The sequence below is a fragment of the Ornithorhynchus anatinus genome, chromosome 5, assembly GCF_004115215.2.
Source record: "Ornithorhynchus anatinus isolate Pmale09 chromosome 5, mOrnAna1.pri.v4, whole genome shotgun sequence".
Taxonomy (NCBI): Eukaryota; Metazoa; Chordata; class Mammalia; order Monotremata; family Ornithorhynchidae; genus Ornithorhynchus; species Ornithorhynchus anatinus.
The window spans coordinates 32,397,198-32,412,390 of NC_041732.1; the positions used below are offsets into that span (position 1 = coordinate 32,397,198).

General features: G+C 55.6%; 1 protein-coding gene across 2 annotated transcripts in view; it reads left to right on the plus strand.

Annotated features, from left to right (window-relative positions):
* Positions 1-14,820, plus strand: part of LOC103169510 (tumor necrosis factor receptor superfamily member 10B) — a 29,257-nt gene extending 14,437 nt beyond the window's left edge. Inside the window, exons 2-10 of one of the 2 annotated variants that reach the window (XM_029066660.2) lie at positions 2,849-2,987; positions 7,601-7,732; positions 7,915-8,029; positions 8,496-8,572; positions 10,048-10,149; positions 10,522-10,562; positions 11,779-11,949; positions 12,670-12,748; positions 13,394-14,820. In XM_029066660.2, coding sequence (XP_028922493.1) covers positions 2,849-2,987; positions 7,601-7,732; positions 7,915-8,029; positions 8,496-8,572; positions 10,048-10,149; positions 10,522-10,562; positions 11,779-11,949; positions 12,670-12,748; positions 13,394-13,758 — 1,221 coding nt within the window. In that variant the 3' untranslated portion in view covers positions 13,759-14,820. The remainder of the gene's footprint in view (positions 1-2,848; positions 2,988-7,600; positions 7,733-7,914; positions 8,030-8,495; positions 8,573-10,047; positions 10,150-10,521; positions 10,563-11,778; positions 11,950-12,669; positions 12,749-13,393) is intronic. The other variant, XM_029066661.2, reaches the window with a different exon arrangement.
* The last annotated feature ends 373 nt before the right edge of the window (positions 14,821-15,193 follow it).

Here is a 15,193-nt window from a genome sequence, read left to right on the forward strand (position 1 = left end):
GCAGGGGAGGGTGGGGAAGGGGAGAGGAGAGAGAAAGCCTCCCTCTCTGAGTCATCTCCTGAGGTGTCAGGCCAATGGAATGTGTTAGGCGCAAACTACCACAAACTCCTGGGCAACTGGAGGAAAAAAGAAAGTTCAGGCCGGGGAGGTTTCCGTTTCGACAGTCGCAGAGGGTAAATCCTACCTACCTCTCGTACCAAAGTCTTCCGGGCTCCGGAGCGGCCAACGGGCCTGGGATTGTAAACTAGAGGCTGAGTAGAGAGGGGCGCCGCAAAGGAGTATGGTCCTCCGGTCATTCATTCATTCAATAGTATTTATTGAGCGCTCACTATGTGCAGAGCACTGTACTAAGCGCTTGGAATGGACAAATAAGTAACAGCTAGAGACAGCCCCTGCCCTCTGACGGGCTTACAGTCTGATCGGGGGAGTCCGACAGACGAGAACGATAGCAATCAATAGGATCAAGGGGATGAACATCTCATTAAAACAATAGCAAGTCTTCTGAGTAAACAATCCCCCGCCTCCCCTTCAGGTCGGATATTTCTGAAAACTTTCCTGCCACTCGCCAGAAGTTGAGACCACTGTGGGTTTATCGGATTGAAAGTGAGTGTATTTGTAAGCGTGTTTGAGGGAAGCCAGCTGCCTTTTCTTTTCAGAGACAATAAAAATGTGAAGATCAACAAGCTAAGACGCCCTAAAGTTCAGCACGGAACTTCCTGCGCTGCCACTGCTAGCCTCGCTGCTCAATCCCGTTGGCAGCATTCAAGGAGGCCGGGCAATCCGCCAGCCTGGAAATAGCAGACGTAGGTTACGTTCCCTATGTGAGGCCGGATACGTAACGTAACGCAATGGCGCCGTGCGGAAATTTTGCAGAGATCCACCAAACCGAGGGGGTTTTCCCTGGCTCCGCAGCCGTGCCCTTTCCCTCGTGGGTCCCCATGGGCGTGGGGAGCTGCCCCTCCTGAGACGTGCGGCTTGGCCGCGGGAGCTCGGGCACGGGAATGCTGGGAGGTGAAAATAAAAAAACGCCGATATAAAGGCGCCTGGGACCGAGTCTGATCTGGGCAGGGGAAAGAAGGACCAGTTAAAACAGGACCATCTAGTTATGCTAGCCAGACCCTGAGGAAACTGTTCTTCATCTCAACTCACTCCCTTGGTGAACTCATTCGCTCCCACGGCTTCAACTATCATCTCTAAGCAGATGACACCCAGATCTACATCTCCTCCCCTGTTCTCTCTCCCTCCCTCCAGGCTCGTATCTCCTCCCGCCTTCAGGACGTCTCCACCTGGATGTCGGCCCGCCACTTAAAACTCGACATGTCCAAGTCTGGGCTCCTTATCTTCCCTCCCAAACCCTGCCCTCTCCCTGACTCTCCCGTCACTGTGGACGGCTCGACCATCCTTCCCGTCTCAAAAGCCCGCAACCTCGGCGTCATCCTTGACTCCGCCCTCTCATTCACCCCACATATCCAGTCCGTCGGCAAAACCCGCCGGTCTCACCTTCACAAGGTCGCCAAGCTCCGCCCTTTCCTCGCCATCCGAACCGCTACCTTGTCGGTACAATCCCTCATCCATCCCGACTGGATTACTGCATCAGCCTCCTTTCTGATCTCCCATCCTCCTGTCTCTCCCCGCTTCAGTCTATACTTCGCTCTGCCGCCCGGATTATCTTTCTACAGAAACGCCCCTGGGCGCGTCAGCCCGCTCCTCAAAGATCTCCGGTGGTTGCCAATCAACCTTCGCATGAAACAGAAACTCCTCACTCTTTGGCTTCAAAGCTCTCCATCCCCTGGCCCCCTCCTACCTCACTTCCCTTCTCTCCTCCTACAGCCCAGCCCGCGCACTCGGCGCCTTCCTCACCGTGCCTCGTTCTCGCCTGTCCCGCCTTCGACCCCTGGCCCACGTCCTACCTCTGGCCCGGAATGCCCTCCCTCCTCAAATCCCCCAAACCAGCTCTCTCCCCCTCTTCAGAGCCCTACCGAGAGCTCACCTCCCCCAGGAGGCCTTCCCATCACCCCACACTCCCTCCCTCTGCTCTGCCCCCTTCCCCACCCCTCGGCACTTGTGTATATTTGTACATATTTATTATTCTATTTATTTTATCAATGATGTGTATATATCTATAATTCTATTCTGATGCTGTCGATGCCTGTCTTCTTGTTTTGTTGTCTGTCTCCCCCTTCTAGACTGTTAGCCCGTTGTTGGGCAGGGATTGTCGCGATCTGTTGCCAAATTGTACTTTCCAAGCGCTTAGCACAGTGCTCTGCACACAGTAAGCGCTCAATAAATATGATGGAATGAATGAACGAAGCGGAGAGTGGCAGGGAGCGTTTCTGCTCGGAGTCCCCAGTGTGATGGGGCGGTGTTCAGACGCTATTCGGTGGGCAAGAACCTCCCTAGATCAAAGGGACCCTGATTGGAACACTGACAGTGATGAAGGGCCGACTGGAGATAAGGTCTTTTTTTTTTAAGTTGTGTTTGTTTAAGGGCCTACACTGTGCCAGTTATTGTATTAAGCTCTGGAGTAGATACAAGATAATCGGGGTCAGACACGGTCCCTGTCCCACGTGGGGTTCACAGTCCAAGGACGAGATTTTACAAATGAGATAACTGAGGATGGAAACAGCTAAATAACGTGCCCAAGGTCACCCAGTAGACGAGTGACAGAGCCAGGGTTACAACTCGGTCTCTCCGATTCCTTGGCCCGTGCACCTTCCGTGTGAGCCGCGCCGCTTCTCAGCCACTTGCAATCCTTAGGGCAAAAGGGGCAGTTTTAGTTAAAGGTATGGTGAACGGGTGGGAGATGGGAGAGCCTCTAACTTGGGGCCTCATTTTTGTGTGTCCGCAGCATCCGGCGGAGTCAGCCAGCGTCTCAAAGAGGAATTCGTTCTCCACCCAAGGAACTGCCCCCCAGGTCCGGAAGGGCGGTCTGGAGGAGCTGAAGTTCTATAAACACCAAGGACGGCAGTGTCTACTGTGTCCGGCAGGTACGGCCCGAGAACGCCTCTTCTCTTCCTTCCAGTCCCCATCCTCCCTCTCCTCTGTCCTGTGGAGCTCTGGGTTTTAGCCGAGTCTGGCTCCTGAGCTCCGCGCCCCAGATGGATTGCCGGACTCCCGGGAGCCCCCAGCGCAACGACTGAGCGTCACTTCCCAGAGTGGGTGGAAAACTGATTGGTGATTCCTGTGGCCTGGGGGAAGGGTGGTGTGGGGAGAGTCTTCCTGTAAGACTATATAACGGTACATTAAGAGCTCGCTAGGTTCTAAATTCTAAGATCTGAGATAGATACAAGGTAATCAGATCAGATTGGCTTGGGGTTCTGGTCTGGTTCAGGACCCCGGGACTTGGGAGTGTCTGGATCCACCATGCCCTCCCCCGCGATTTTCTGTGAAGGGGAACTTGGGGAAGAATCAATCAATCAGTGGCGTTTACTGAGTGATTACTGTGTGCAGAGCTCTGTACCAAGCGCTTGGAAGAAGACAAAATAGAGTTGGTAGACATGTTTCCCTGCCCACAGTGAGCTCCAATTCTGACCCCAACTTTCCGGGTTTGGGTGGCAACGGGGCTGCCTTCTGCTTCCCACCCTAATTAGCCAGGCCTGGTATTTATTAAAAGCTTGCTCTGGGCTAAGTGCCGAGTTTGATTCCGGGTGATCAGCTCAGCCCCCTCTCAGGGTCGCATCTGGAGAGTTTCTCGTACTCTACCAGTCTTGGCTACAGGAGGGAGAGTCAAGCAGAGGCCTATAATAATAATAATAATAATGTTGGTATTCGTTAAGCGCTTACTATATGCCAAGCATTGTTCTAAATGCTGGGGTATTCATTCATTCATTCAATTATATTTATTGAGCGCTTACTATGTGCAGAGCACTGTACTAAGTGCTTGGAATGTACAATTTGGCAACAGACAGAAAGAATCCCTGACCCAAAATGGGCTCACAGTCTAAACAGGGGAACAGACAAAACAAAACAGAACAAAACAAGTAGTCTGGCGTAAATATCATCAAGATAAATATTTACACATCATTAACAAAATAGAGAAATAATATATACTAATATGCACAGTGCTGAGGGGAAGGAGGAAGAGCAGAGGGCGGGAGAAGGGGGAATGGGGAGGGGAGGAGGAACAGAGGGAAAGAGGGGCTCAGTCTGGAAAGGCCTCCCGGAGGAGGTGAGCTCTCAGTAGGGCTTTAAAGAGGGGAAGAGAGTTAGTTTGGCGGAGGTGAGGAGGGAGGGCGTTCCGGGACGGCGACGGGACGTGGGGCGGGGGTCGACGGCGGGACGGGCATGAACGAGGGACAGTGAGAAGGTGAGCCGTGGAGGAGCGGAGCATACGACGGGGTGGGCAGTAGAAGGAGAGAAGGGAGGTGAGGTAGGAGGGGCCAAAGTGATTGGAGAGCTTCGAAGCCAAGAGCGAGGAGTTTTTGTTTCATGCGAAGGTTGATAGGGGTAAATACAGGGTAATCAGGTTGTCCCACGTGGGGCTCCCGGTCTTCATCCCCATTTTACAGATGGGGAAACTGAGGCCCAGAGAAGTTAAGTGAATTGCCCAAGGTCAGCTGACAAGCGGCGGAGTTGGGATTAGAACCCATGACCTCTGACTCCCAAGCCCGGGCTCTTTCCACTGAGCCACGCTCCAGTCCATTCCTAGCTTGGGCAGTGGCTAGCGAGTGGAAGGCCATCTGCTACGGGTCAAAACTCACCCATGCTGGGCAGTAGCAGCTTGGGAGAGAGTCGAGGGTGGAGACTGGAGTTTACTGCCTAGAAGAAGGGAATGATAAACCCCTTCTGTATTTTTTTTTTTTTTTTTTTACCAAGAATACTCTATGGATACACTACCAGAACAGTTGAGATGGAGAACGGGGCGTTCTGGGAGAGATGTGTTCGAGGTGTCACTAGGGGTCGAAGACGACGGGAGGAACGGGAGAAGACAGTCGGCTCAGACCAGTCCCCGTCCCAAGCCCACACACGACTCACATTTTAACAGGGAGGGAGGACAGGCATCCCACCCCCGTTTGGCCGATGAGGAGAATGAGGCAGAGAGGCGGTGACTTGGCCTCGGTCCTGCCGCAGACCACGGGCAGAGCTGGGACTAGAACCCGGGATTCCTGACTCCCGTGATCTTTTCCCAAGGCCCCCACTAGAAAGAAACCGCTCATTTCTAGCACTACCCGATGGAGCGGCGACTAGCAAGTCACTGGTGGGCGAAGACTCCTCCACCCCTGGATCAGAAGGGGCGGCTTTAGGGTGTGTCATCGGCGGCGTGTACTGGCGGCGGGGGGGGGGTCCCATCGGCCAACCGTGGGGGGGCTTGCAGCTTCTCCCCCTATCCTGCGCTCCTTAGGAGCAGCTGGGAACAGTTGCCCCAAGGAAGCCAGGCTAAGCTGGGTCCAGCTCAGCTTTGTGAAGAATGAGGGCAATGTGGGGGCCTGGAGTCCCCTCCCACATCTGGGAACTCTCCTATCCCTCTCTGGGCCTCAGTTACCTCATCTGTAAGATGGGGGTTAAATCGGTGCACCCCATGTGGGACAACCTGATTACCATCTATCTACCCCGGCGCTTAGAACAGTGCTCTGCACCTAGTAAGCGCTTAACAAGTACCAACATTATTATTATTATTACCCCGAACAACCGTCCTCCTCCGAGGATCCCGAGGCCTGACCTGAACCCCTGGGTCCCAGGTACCCCTAAGTCACTGCGGGCTTTGGGGGATGCCGTGGCGCCCACAAGCGTGGCACCGAGAGTGTTGACATTCAAGTCTTGGGGCACTTTTCACTGTCACCCCCACAGGGAGGCCCTCCGAGCGTGACTCCTTTCCACTCCTACGACCCGATCCCCTGATCCTTATTTCAGATTGCCCATCCCCGCTCTGCAACAGACAGAAACTCCTTCGCACTCGATCACTTTGCTGCCTCCTGCCTTACCTCGCTGATCTCCTACCGCAGCCTAGCCCCCACACCTTCACTCCTCTAATGCCAACCTTCTCACCGTGCCGCTGTTTCGTCTGTTCTGCTGCCGACCCCTCACCCGCGTCCTTCCTCCGGCTCGGAACTCCCTCCCCCTCTGTGTATGATAGACTCTCCCCACCTTCAAAGCCTAATTTTTATCTATTTATGATATCTGTTCCGCACTTACTGTGTGTCGGGCACTGCACTGAGTGCTGGGCTAGATACACTGACCGTGTTAATACCATCACTCGTCACATCTCGACCGGATTACTGCACCGGCATCCTTTCTGATCTCTCAACCTCCTGTCTCTCCCTCCTTCAGTCTGTACTTCACTCTGCTGACCAGATTATTTTTCTACAGGAACGTCTGGGCGTGTCCCTCACTTCTCAGAAATCTCCAGCCGTTGCCTAACAACCTACATAGCGAGAAAAAGCTCCTTCCTTTAGATTTCGAAGCTCACCATCACCTTGCCCCTTCTTACCTCACCTCCCTTCTCTCCTTCTGCATCCCAGCCTGACACTCCACTCCTCTGGCACTGACCTCCTCACTGGGCCTCGTTCTCGCCCGTTCCACCGTCGACCCCCGGCCCTCGTCCTGCCTCTGGCCCGGAACGCCCTCCCTCCTCACCTCCGCCAAACTAACTCTCTTCCCCTCTTCGAAGCCCTATTGAAAGCTCACCTCCTCCAGGAGGTCTTCCCAGACTAAGACCCCCTTTTCCTCTGCTCCCCTTCTCCCCGTCGCCCCAACTGTCTCGCTTTGATCTACTCCCCCCCACCCCACAGCACTTGTGTGTGTATGTTCATATTTATAATTATACTTCTATTTATTTTTATTAATGACACCTATATATTTATAATTCTTTTTATTTATAATGATGCTACCGAGGCTGTTTACTTGTTTTTTGCTGTCTGTCTCCCACCTTCTAGACTGTGAGCCCGTTGTGGGCAGGGATTGTCTCTATCGGATGCTGAATTGTACTTCCCAAGCGCTTAGTACGGTGCCCCGCACACAATAAATAGGATTGAACGAATGAATGCAAGTTAATCCAATCGGACAAGGTCCGTGTTCCCCGTGGGCCTCACAGTCTCAATCCCCAGTTTACAGATGAGGTCACTGAGGCGCAGAGAAGTGAAGTGACTTGTCCAAGGTCGTGCAGCAGACAAGTGGCAGGGGAGGGATTAGAACTCAAGTCCTGTGACTCCCAGGCCCATGCTTTTGTCCCCTAGGCCATGTTGCTCCCCAAATCCCTAAGCGCCCGTTTTCCCTACTCCCTTCTGCAATACCTACGCCTTTCAGTCTGGACCCTTTTAAGCACTTGATATAATAACCTCGGTATTTGTTAAGCGCTTACTATGTGCCGAGCACCGTTCTAAGCGCCGGGGGAGATGCAGGGTCATCAGGTTGTCCCACGTGAGGCTCACAGTAAATCCCCATTTTACAGATGAGGTAACTCCACCCTCTAGATTGTAAGGTCCTCGTGGGCAGGGAGCATGGCTACCAACTCCGTTGCCTCGTACTCTCCCAAGCGCTTAGTGCAGTGCTCTGCACACGGTAAGGGCTCAACAAATACTATCGGTTGATTCGCTTGGGAGGTAGCCTCCATCCGCCTCTGTTTCTCTCCCCCTCTCTCCTGCCCTCTTACATTTTCCATCAGGACAATATGTCAAAGAGGGCTGCAATACCTCATTCACACACGGGATTTGTGCTCCTTGCCAGAACGGGGCCAATTTCACTGCATTCCCCAATGGATTGTTCTACTGCATCAAGTGCCAAATCTGCAAACCAGGTACTGGAGATAACAGGCTTGGGCTGGATTCCGTGTTTGGGCGAGCTTTTAGGAAGGATGGCAATTCGCCTGCAACACGCTACTCTCCTGGGGAGGGGGCCTGCCGGAGGAGGCAGGACTGGGCGGGGGGGGAGGGGACAGCGGAGGGAGGTCTCTGAATTCTCTCTCCCCTTGGTGTCCAGATCAGGAAGAGGTGAGTCCCTGTACAACCACCGAAGACACCCAGTGTCACTGCAAGGCTGGCACTTTCTGCCCACGTGACCATCCCTGTGAAGTGTGCATGAAATGTAAAACTAGGTAAGGTCTCCGGGACAGAGAATCGGTATGGTTTCGGGCGGGGGGATTGCTGAATGCCCCCCCCACTACGGGACCCCCACATTCTTTGTCTGGCTTCCTTAGAACGCTCTTTGTTTGTATTTTTTGCCCTTCCTCTTCCACCTTTCTTTCCCATCTTCTTCAGGACTTTTTCGAGGCCAGACGTCCCTATCCGTCTGACGGTTCTCAGCCTTCCCTCCTCTTCCTCTTGCTTCTTCTCCTCCTCCTCCTTGAACGCTTTCTGTTGAAAGCAGGACCCGCTGAGTCCTCTTCATCCTCTGATTGGCCCCTGGGACCGCCTCCTCTGGTTTGTGTCACACCTGGGCCCTGCCACTCGTCCCCGGTGGGTATTCCTGCCCTTTCCTGATCGTCCCCTGGGTGGGCCTCACCTTCCGATCCCAGCTGTGTCTGATGTAGAGGGGCCTCCGTCTGCCCATTTCTGCGCCAGGTGCCCTGAAGACATGGCGGTGGGCAGCTCCTGCCAGCCCTGGAGCGATCTGCAGTGCGTCCCTTCCGAAAGAACAGGTATGCACGTGGGGAGGGGGGATGACGGGCTCGATGACGACGGGGTAGTCCTGAGATTTCGGGACCAAAGACCGGCGCAGAGGAATCTACTACAGTGCTAGCGGCTTGTGGCCTCGCCAACTCTTTTCCCGGCCGGTCGGGTCCTCTCTGGGGCACGGGGTGCGGCCCGCTGCCGTGTGACCTCGAAAGATCTTTACGAGCCAGACCCCGTGGCCGCCTAAGGGGCCGCAGCTCAGTACCAGCGTTGGCCTCTTGCCCCACACCTCAGCAGCGGTTGCTTGGTGGCCGCCGTGATCTCCGACACCTTCGTTAGCTATTTCTCGGGGGTCCCGCTGGGCCGGTGTCATCTGCCGTTCGGGAATCGGCGTGGCGAGAGTGAGAGACAGAGATCCGAAAGGCTGAGGTGATACGAAATTTATTCCACGTGACGAATCGAACGTCCCTTCCGGGAAGGATATAATTTAATAATTTTGGACTCAGCGAGGGATGTGATTAATTATTCGGACCCGGCGAGTTGAACTTCCCTTCCGGGAGACAGGTGATTATTTTACTATATTGGAGCTTCCCTATTGGGAGGAATATACTTATGCGTCCCTCGCACGTGGTGAAACACCTGGCTCCCGCCCACGAATGCTTCCCACCCGGGAGGAGTCCGCTTATACCTTGCTCACACGTGGCAAAGCATCTCGCTCCCACCCACGAACGCTTTCCGCTCAGGAGGAATTCACGTGTGTGTTACTCTCACGGGGCAGAACGCCCAGCTTCCACCCACAGATGCCTCCCACTCGGGAGGAATACATTTAAGCGTTACACGCGTGTGGCAAAGTGCCCTAGCTTCCAGCCCCGTGACCGCTCGGCGGGACACTCACCTGTCCCACGGCTCCTCAGTCGGTGCAGAGAGAGCAGGCGTCCCACGCTCCGGGCGGAGGCGACCCGCAGCCTGCCTGCTTCAAGTCTCGGTCCACTACCCACGAGGGTAGAGGCCACGGGTATATTTTACCTGTGCTCCCGGGCCATTCCAGCCTCCGCTTGTCCAATCTCCACCCTCCCCACTCCCCCGTGCCTTATTTGATTGGCACGGGGGCGAGGGACACCTTCCGGATTCCTGGCCTAGGATGTGAATCTAGAGGTTTTGGTTGCGGGGCCCCGTCCGCACTCCCGAGTTCCGCTCTGCTGGCTCGGGCGGTCACGAGATAGAGTTCGACCTCGAGACGGTGGGTACCCCGGGGTTCACCTCGGAGCAGCCGGTCCGCCTGCCGTTCGATAAAATCCTTTGGTCGGGGACCTTCCCCCCCCGATGGCATAGTCCCTTCTGTCAGAGTTGGGACTAGAAGCCAGGTGTCCTGATAGGTTCCATAACCACCCTTCCTCACCCCCCCAAGTCAGCTAGAGGAGTCACCCTGCTGTGGGGGGCGGAGTGGGTGGGGAAGAGGAGATCACCCCAGCCACTCCCACTCTTCTTTCTCCTCTCTCAGTCCCCAGACAGCTGTGGATCTTAAGCGCCTTGCCGTTGTTTCTACTGTTGGTAGCCGGATTAGCCCTTGGGAGGTACTATCTGTGTAATTCATCCGCTGGAGGTGAGCTGCCCTAGGGTGGGAGCGGAGGGGAGGGCCGGAGACAGACCTCTACTAGGGTGGGACCAAACGTTTTTGTCTTTGAGGGCGGTTGGGGCATTGGGGGACAGGAGAACCCAGGAGAACTGAGCCGCCCTTCCCCCTCCACCCCCGCCCCCCAGCTCCTGAAGATCCACTCCTACCTGAGCATCGCCTTGCCAGTGCCCTCAATCCCTCCTGCAGAGGACTGGAAAACTCCCCCTCTCTGCTCCTCCTCTGCTCCTTGCCTCCCGGGACCGCTCTGAGGAAGGGAGGGAGTTGGGGGAGAAGATAGGGGGTAATAGATCTCCCTTCCCCATAAGTCCTCGTTTGAAAGAAGTCGTTCTTCTCTTCCAGTGAGTCACCTGGGCACCAGGAAACTTCTCTCCAACCTCAGGGTGAGACGATGGTTTTTGCTGTTCTGAGTGACGGTCTGGGGGGGCGGTCGGCGATGGGGGTGGGGGGGGGGGGCCCTAAGCATCTGATGTTCCAGTTCTCGGAAGGGTTAGCTTTCGGACTCCAAGTGAAACAGTGCGGCGTAGCGGATAGACCACGGAGCTTTGAGGCAGGAGGACCCGGGTCCTAATCCTGATTCTACCACTTGTGTGCTGGGTGACTTTGGGCAAGACACGTAACTTTCTCTATGCCTCTGTCTCCTCATCTGTAAAATGGGGATGCAAACCGTGAGCCCCATGGGTGACTGTGTCCGACCTGATTACCTTGTGGGTACTCCAGCTCTCAGTACAGTGCCCGGACTGTAAGCTCGATATCTGCTAATTCTGTTGTACTCTCCCAAGCGCTTAGCACCTAGTAAGCACTCAATCAATAAGTGGGATTGATTGGCACTTAGTAAGCGCTTACCAAATACCTTTTTTTTTTTTAAACAAAAAGGTGGTCTCCCCAGTTGGCACCCAGACTACGTGCATCTCCCCAGAACCCAGCCCATCCAGTCTGACTGCCAGTCTAGGCGGCAGTGGGCCGGACAGTGCTGGTAGGGAACCGTGTCCCCCGCCGATACGGAGCAGCAGCATCTGGGAAATATTTAGTACCCGAATGCTAAAGTGAACAGGAGCCTTCCATTATCAGCTGAGACCCAGCGTCAGGGGGGCAGAAACAATCCCGTCCAGGAGAATAAGCAGAGAGAAAGGGACCGAGGAGCCCAGGAGTCCTGCAAACCCGATGCCCTGCCTTACAAGGAGCGTGAACCTTACTTCCTCGTGTGGTCCCAAGGCCTCCCCCCGCCCCTTTTTTAAAAAATGGTATTTGTTAAGTGCTTAATATGCGCCAGGCACAGTTCTAAGCACCGGGGTAGATACAGAGCGATCAGGTTGGACACAGTCCGTGTCCCATTTGGGGCTCACAGTCTTAATCCCCATTTCACAGCTGAGTAACTTTAGCACAGAGCAGTGAAGCGACTTGCCCAAGATCACACAGCAGACAAGTGGTGGAGTTGGAATTAGAACCCGGGTCCTTCTGATTCGCCGGCCGGTGCTCCATCCACTTTGCAACGCTGCATCTCAAGCTCTTAGTAGAGTGCCCAACCTTTAGCAGGCTCTTGATAAATCCCCCTCTCGGATTGACTTGACCGTTTCCCTTTTCTTTTCCCCTTCCAAGGACTGTTTCCCCTTGTTCATGGTTCCGTGCGGCCGGAGGCCCGGGGACAGGGACAATGAGCACAACCAGGAGGTCCTGAGCAATCGAGATGTCCAAAGGGCCCTGCTTCCCCAGCAGCCCGGAGGCCTGCAGCCTCAGCCCAGAACTGCAAAGAGAGAGGAGTCTCTTATGGTGGGTGGCCGGAGTTCCCTCTCTGTTATTTTTTCATGGTATCAGTTAATGGTGGGAGTTAAGTGCTTACTGTGTGCCAAGCACTTTTCTAAGAGCTGGGTAGGTGCAAGTTATTCAGGTTGGACACCGGCCCCGTGCCACGTGGGGCTCGGTCTTAATCCCCGTTTTACAGATGAGGTGACTGAGGTCCAGAGAAGTGAAGTGACTGCCCAAAGTCACGCAGCAGACGTGTGGCGGAGCCGGGATCCGAACCCAGGTCCTCTGACTCCCAGGCCCGTTGCTCTATCCAGTAAGCCACGCTGCTTCTCGGAAGCGCTTACTATGTGCCGTGCGCGGCGCTAAACACCGGGGTAGATACCAGCTGATCAAGTCGGACACAGTCCGTGTCCCACACTGGGCACAAGGTCTTAATCCCCATTGTACAGATGAGGAAACTGAGGCCCAGGCAAGTGAAGTGATTTGCCCAAGATCGCACAGCAGACAGGCGGTGGAGCCGGGATTAGAACCTGGGTTCTCTGACTCCCCGGCCCGTGCTCGGTCCACTAAGCCCCGCGGCTTCTCACCGCTCTCCTGTCCGTGTGGGGTCACCGCAGCCAGAAGGGTAGGGGGAGAGGCCGGTGGGAAATGGCTGAGGGGTTTGGAGGGGTTGGGCCGGGGTCGGGAGACAGGTCTAGGAGTGGGGAGACCCGTCCCGACTTCCCAATGGGGCGTCTTCCACAGGAGCAGAAGGGAGCCGTGGCCCCTCAGATCGAAAGCAAGAGGATTCTGGTCCCAGCCAATGGAGCCAACCCAATGGAGAGTAAGTATACTAATGATCATAATGGTGGTATTTGTTAAGCGCTTACCGGGTGCAAAGCACCGTTCTGAGCGCTGGGGAGATAGAAGGCGATCAGGTTGTCCCCCCGTGGGGCTCCCAGTTTTAATCCCCATTTTACAGATGAGGGAACTGAGGCTCAGAGAAGCGAAGTGACTTGCCCAAAGTCACACACCTGGAAAGCGGCGGAGCTGGGATTAGCACCCGTGACCTCTGACTCCCGAGCCCGGGCTCTTTCCACTGAGCCACGCTGCTTCTCTAAGTGCATGAAGCAAGATGGCAGAGCGCCTTTGTCCGCGGTTATCAGGCCCAGAGAACTCCAGACTTCCCCTTCCAAAATGGGTGGGGACCGGGGGCGAGGTCTGTTTCGCTTGCGATTAGATCTTTGAGACTTTCAGCTGTCAGAACCCGGATTTCCCTGCCAGTTTTTTCACAAAGGGTGTCGTGAAGCGCGGAAAAGGGCAGGGACAGGCAAGCGCGGACGAAGGGAAGGGACAGGCATGTCACCTGAATGCCTCACCTCGCTTATCCGCAAACGGTGGTCCACTGTCCCAGCAGGGAGACGGGCCGTCAGCCTTCCCCAGCAGCCCCTCCCGTCTCAGCGGATGCTTCTTTGGCTTTACTTCCCAGCTCTGGAGAAGGCCTTGCCCCACTTTGAACGGGAGGTGCCCTGCAAGTCCTGGAACGGCTACATGATCCGACTCGGCCTGAGCCAGAACGAGATCGACGTGGCCAGAGGCAGCGAGAGGTACACCGAGGACCAGCCCCGTAGCCTGCTGAGAACCTGGCAGATCAAGATGGGGAAGGGCGCCTCCATCAACACCATGCTGGAGACCCTGGACGAGATGCGCCTGAAGCTGATCCGGGAGTCCATCCAGGAATCGCTCATCGCCTCCAAGTTGTACGTCTTTGCGAGTTGTGAAGCCGAGATGCCGGGCTCCGGGAGCGGGGGCTCCGGGCCGGGATCCTCTACGGAAACTAAGGTGCCCGGGTGATCCGGCCCCTCGCTCCCCGGCTGGTTTATCCAGGAGCCTGGGCCCGGGATGGGCAGTAGACGGTGCCCCTGACCAAGGCACCCAAGGGGCCTTCCCCACCGAGGACTACATTGGCAGGCTTTGGGTGGTCATATTTCACACCCAGACACAAGTCTCAAGGTGAGTGGTATCTCTTCGTCAAATGTGGACAACTCTGTATGAATGTAGGAGCAGGGGTGGTAAAGCACAAGGACTCTCGGACTCCCAAGTCCTCGGTCGACTGGCCCTAGCGGACGAGTTTAGCCCACCTAGGAAAATGAGGACGTCACCTACCTAATAACATCACCTACCTCAAGGAGCACCGGAGGGTCCCTGATTGGTCCTCGGGTGCCCCAGTCTCCGCAGGGAAGATGAGCGTAGTGACGGCCGTCGTTCAGCGTGTCTGCTGCTGGGGCGTCGGGGTTGCGGGCCGAAGGATCTCGACCGGCCCTCGGAGCTTCACGGCCGGGATCTTAGGAGCAGCTCTCTCTCGGGCTCAGCTGTCCGCTGCCTCCGGGCCGTCGGCCACCCGAGCATACCTGCGAGCTCGGGGGCAGACCCGTGCCAAACTTTCCGGTCTCTAGGGCCGAGGGGGTAGGGATGTGAGGCCCGTGTGCTCAGGTCTTTTCGCTTCAGGTCAGGGGCCTCTTAAACAAATTTTATATTTTTTAAGTATTTATGTATTTTATGTGAAATCCCCAAAGATGTCACGGGAAAATAAACTCCAGGCCTTTGCTCCTCCTCAACCCGGCGACCTACCCGTGCTCACCTTTGCTCTCCTGACCTGGCCGGGCCCCCTGCCCCTTCCCCGGTCCCCCGGGAACTTCCCTTTTCCTCCTTCACTCTCCCTCCAACCCCTTCTTGGCCTTCCGGCTGAGGATCCTATTGAAAAGCAAGAGGGGGGGGCCTGGACCTAGTGATTCAGGCCAGAGGAGACCCCACACCGCTCCTGTTCTCCCTTAAGTGGAATGGTTGGGCTTTGGGAGTTCGGAAAGGGCGGTGCTTTTGTATACAGTCAATCCTCAATAAATGTAATAGATTGAATGACTGCTGTGAAGGTCTACATGGGGGTGGCTGTGCTGCGGGGTCTGCCGCGGTGGCTACTGGGCCTTGGTCAGTCTGGTTCCGTTCCTGCCCCTTCTCCCCGGCCCTCATTTTGGCCTTTCCAATAATTCAGAGTTTCCCTCTGCCCACCCTCCAGCCTCCTCTTGTCGGCCTTCTTACTTCTCCTCCTCCCCACGCCCACCCGCTCTGACCTTCCCAGCCGTACGAGGTTTGCCTTCCTGGAACCCCAGAGAGGCTTCTCTCGATTGCTTTTTGCCTCTCTCTCACCCACCGCCCCTCCCCGGTGTCGCTTTGAACGGTGGAGGCTTCAGGCCGGTTCACCCTCAGTTAACCTTGTCTCTTCCATTTCCTC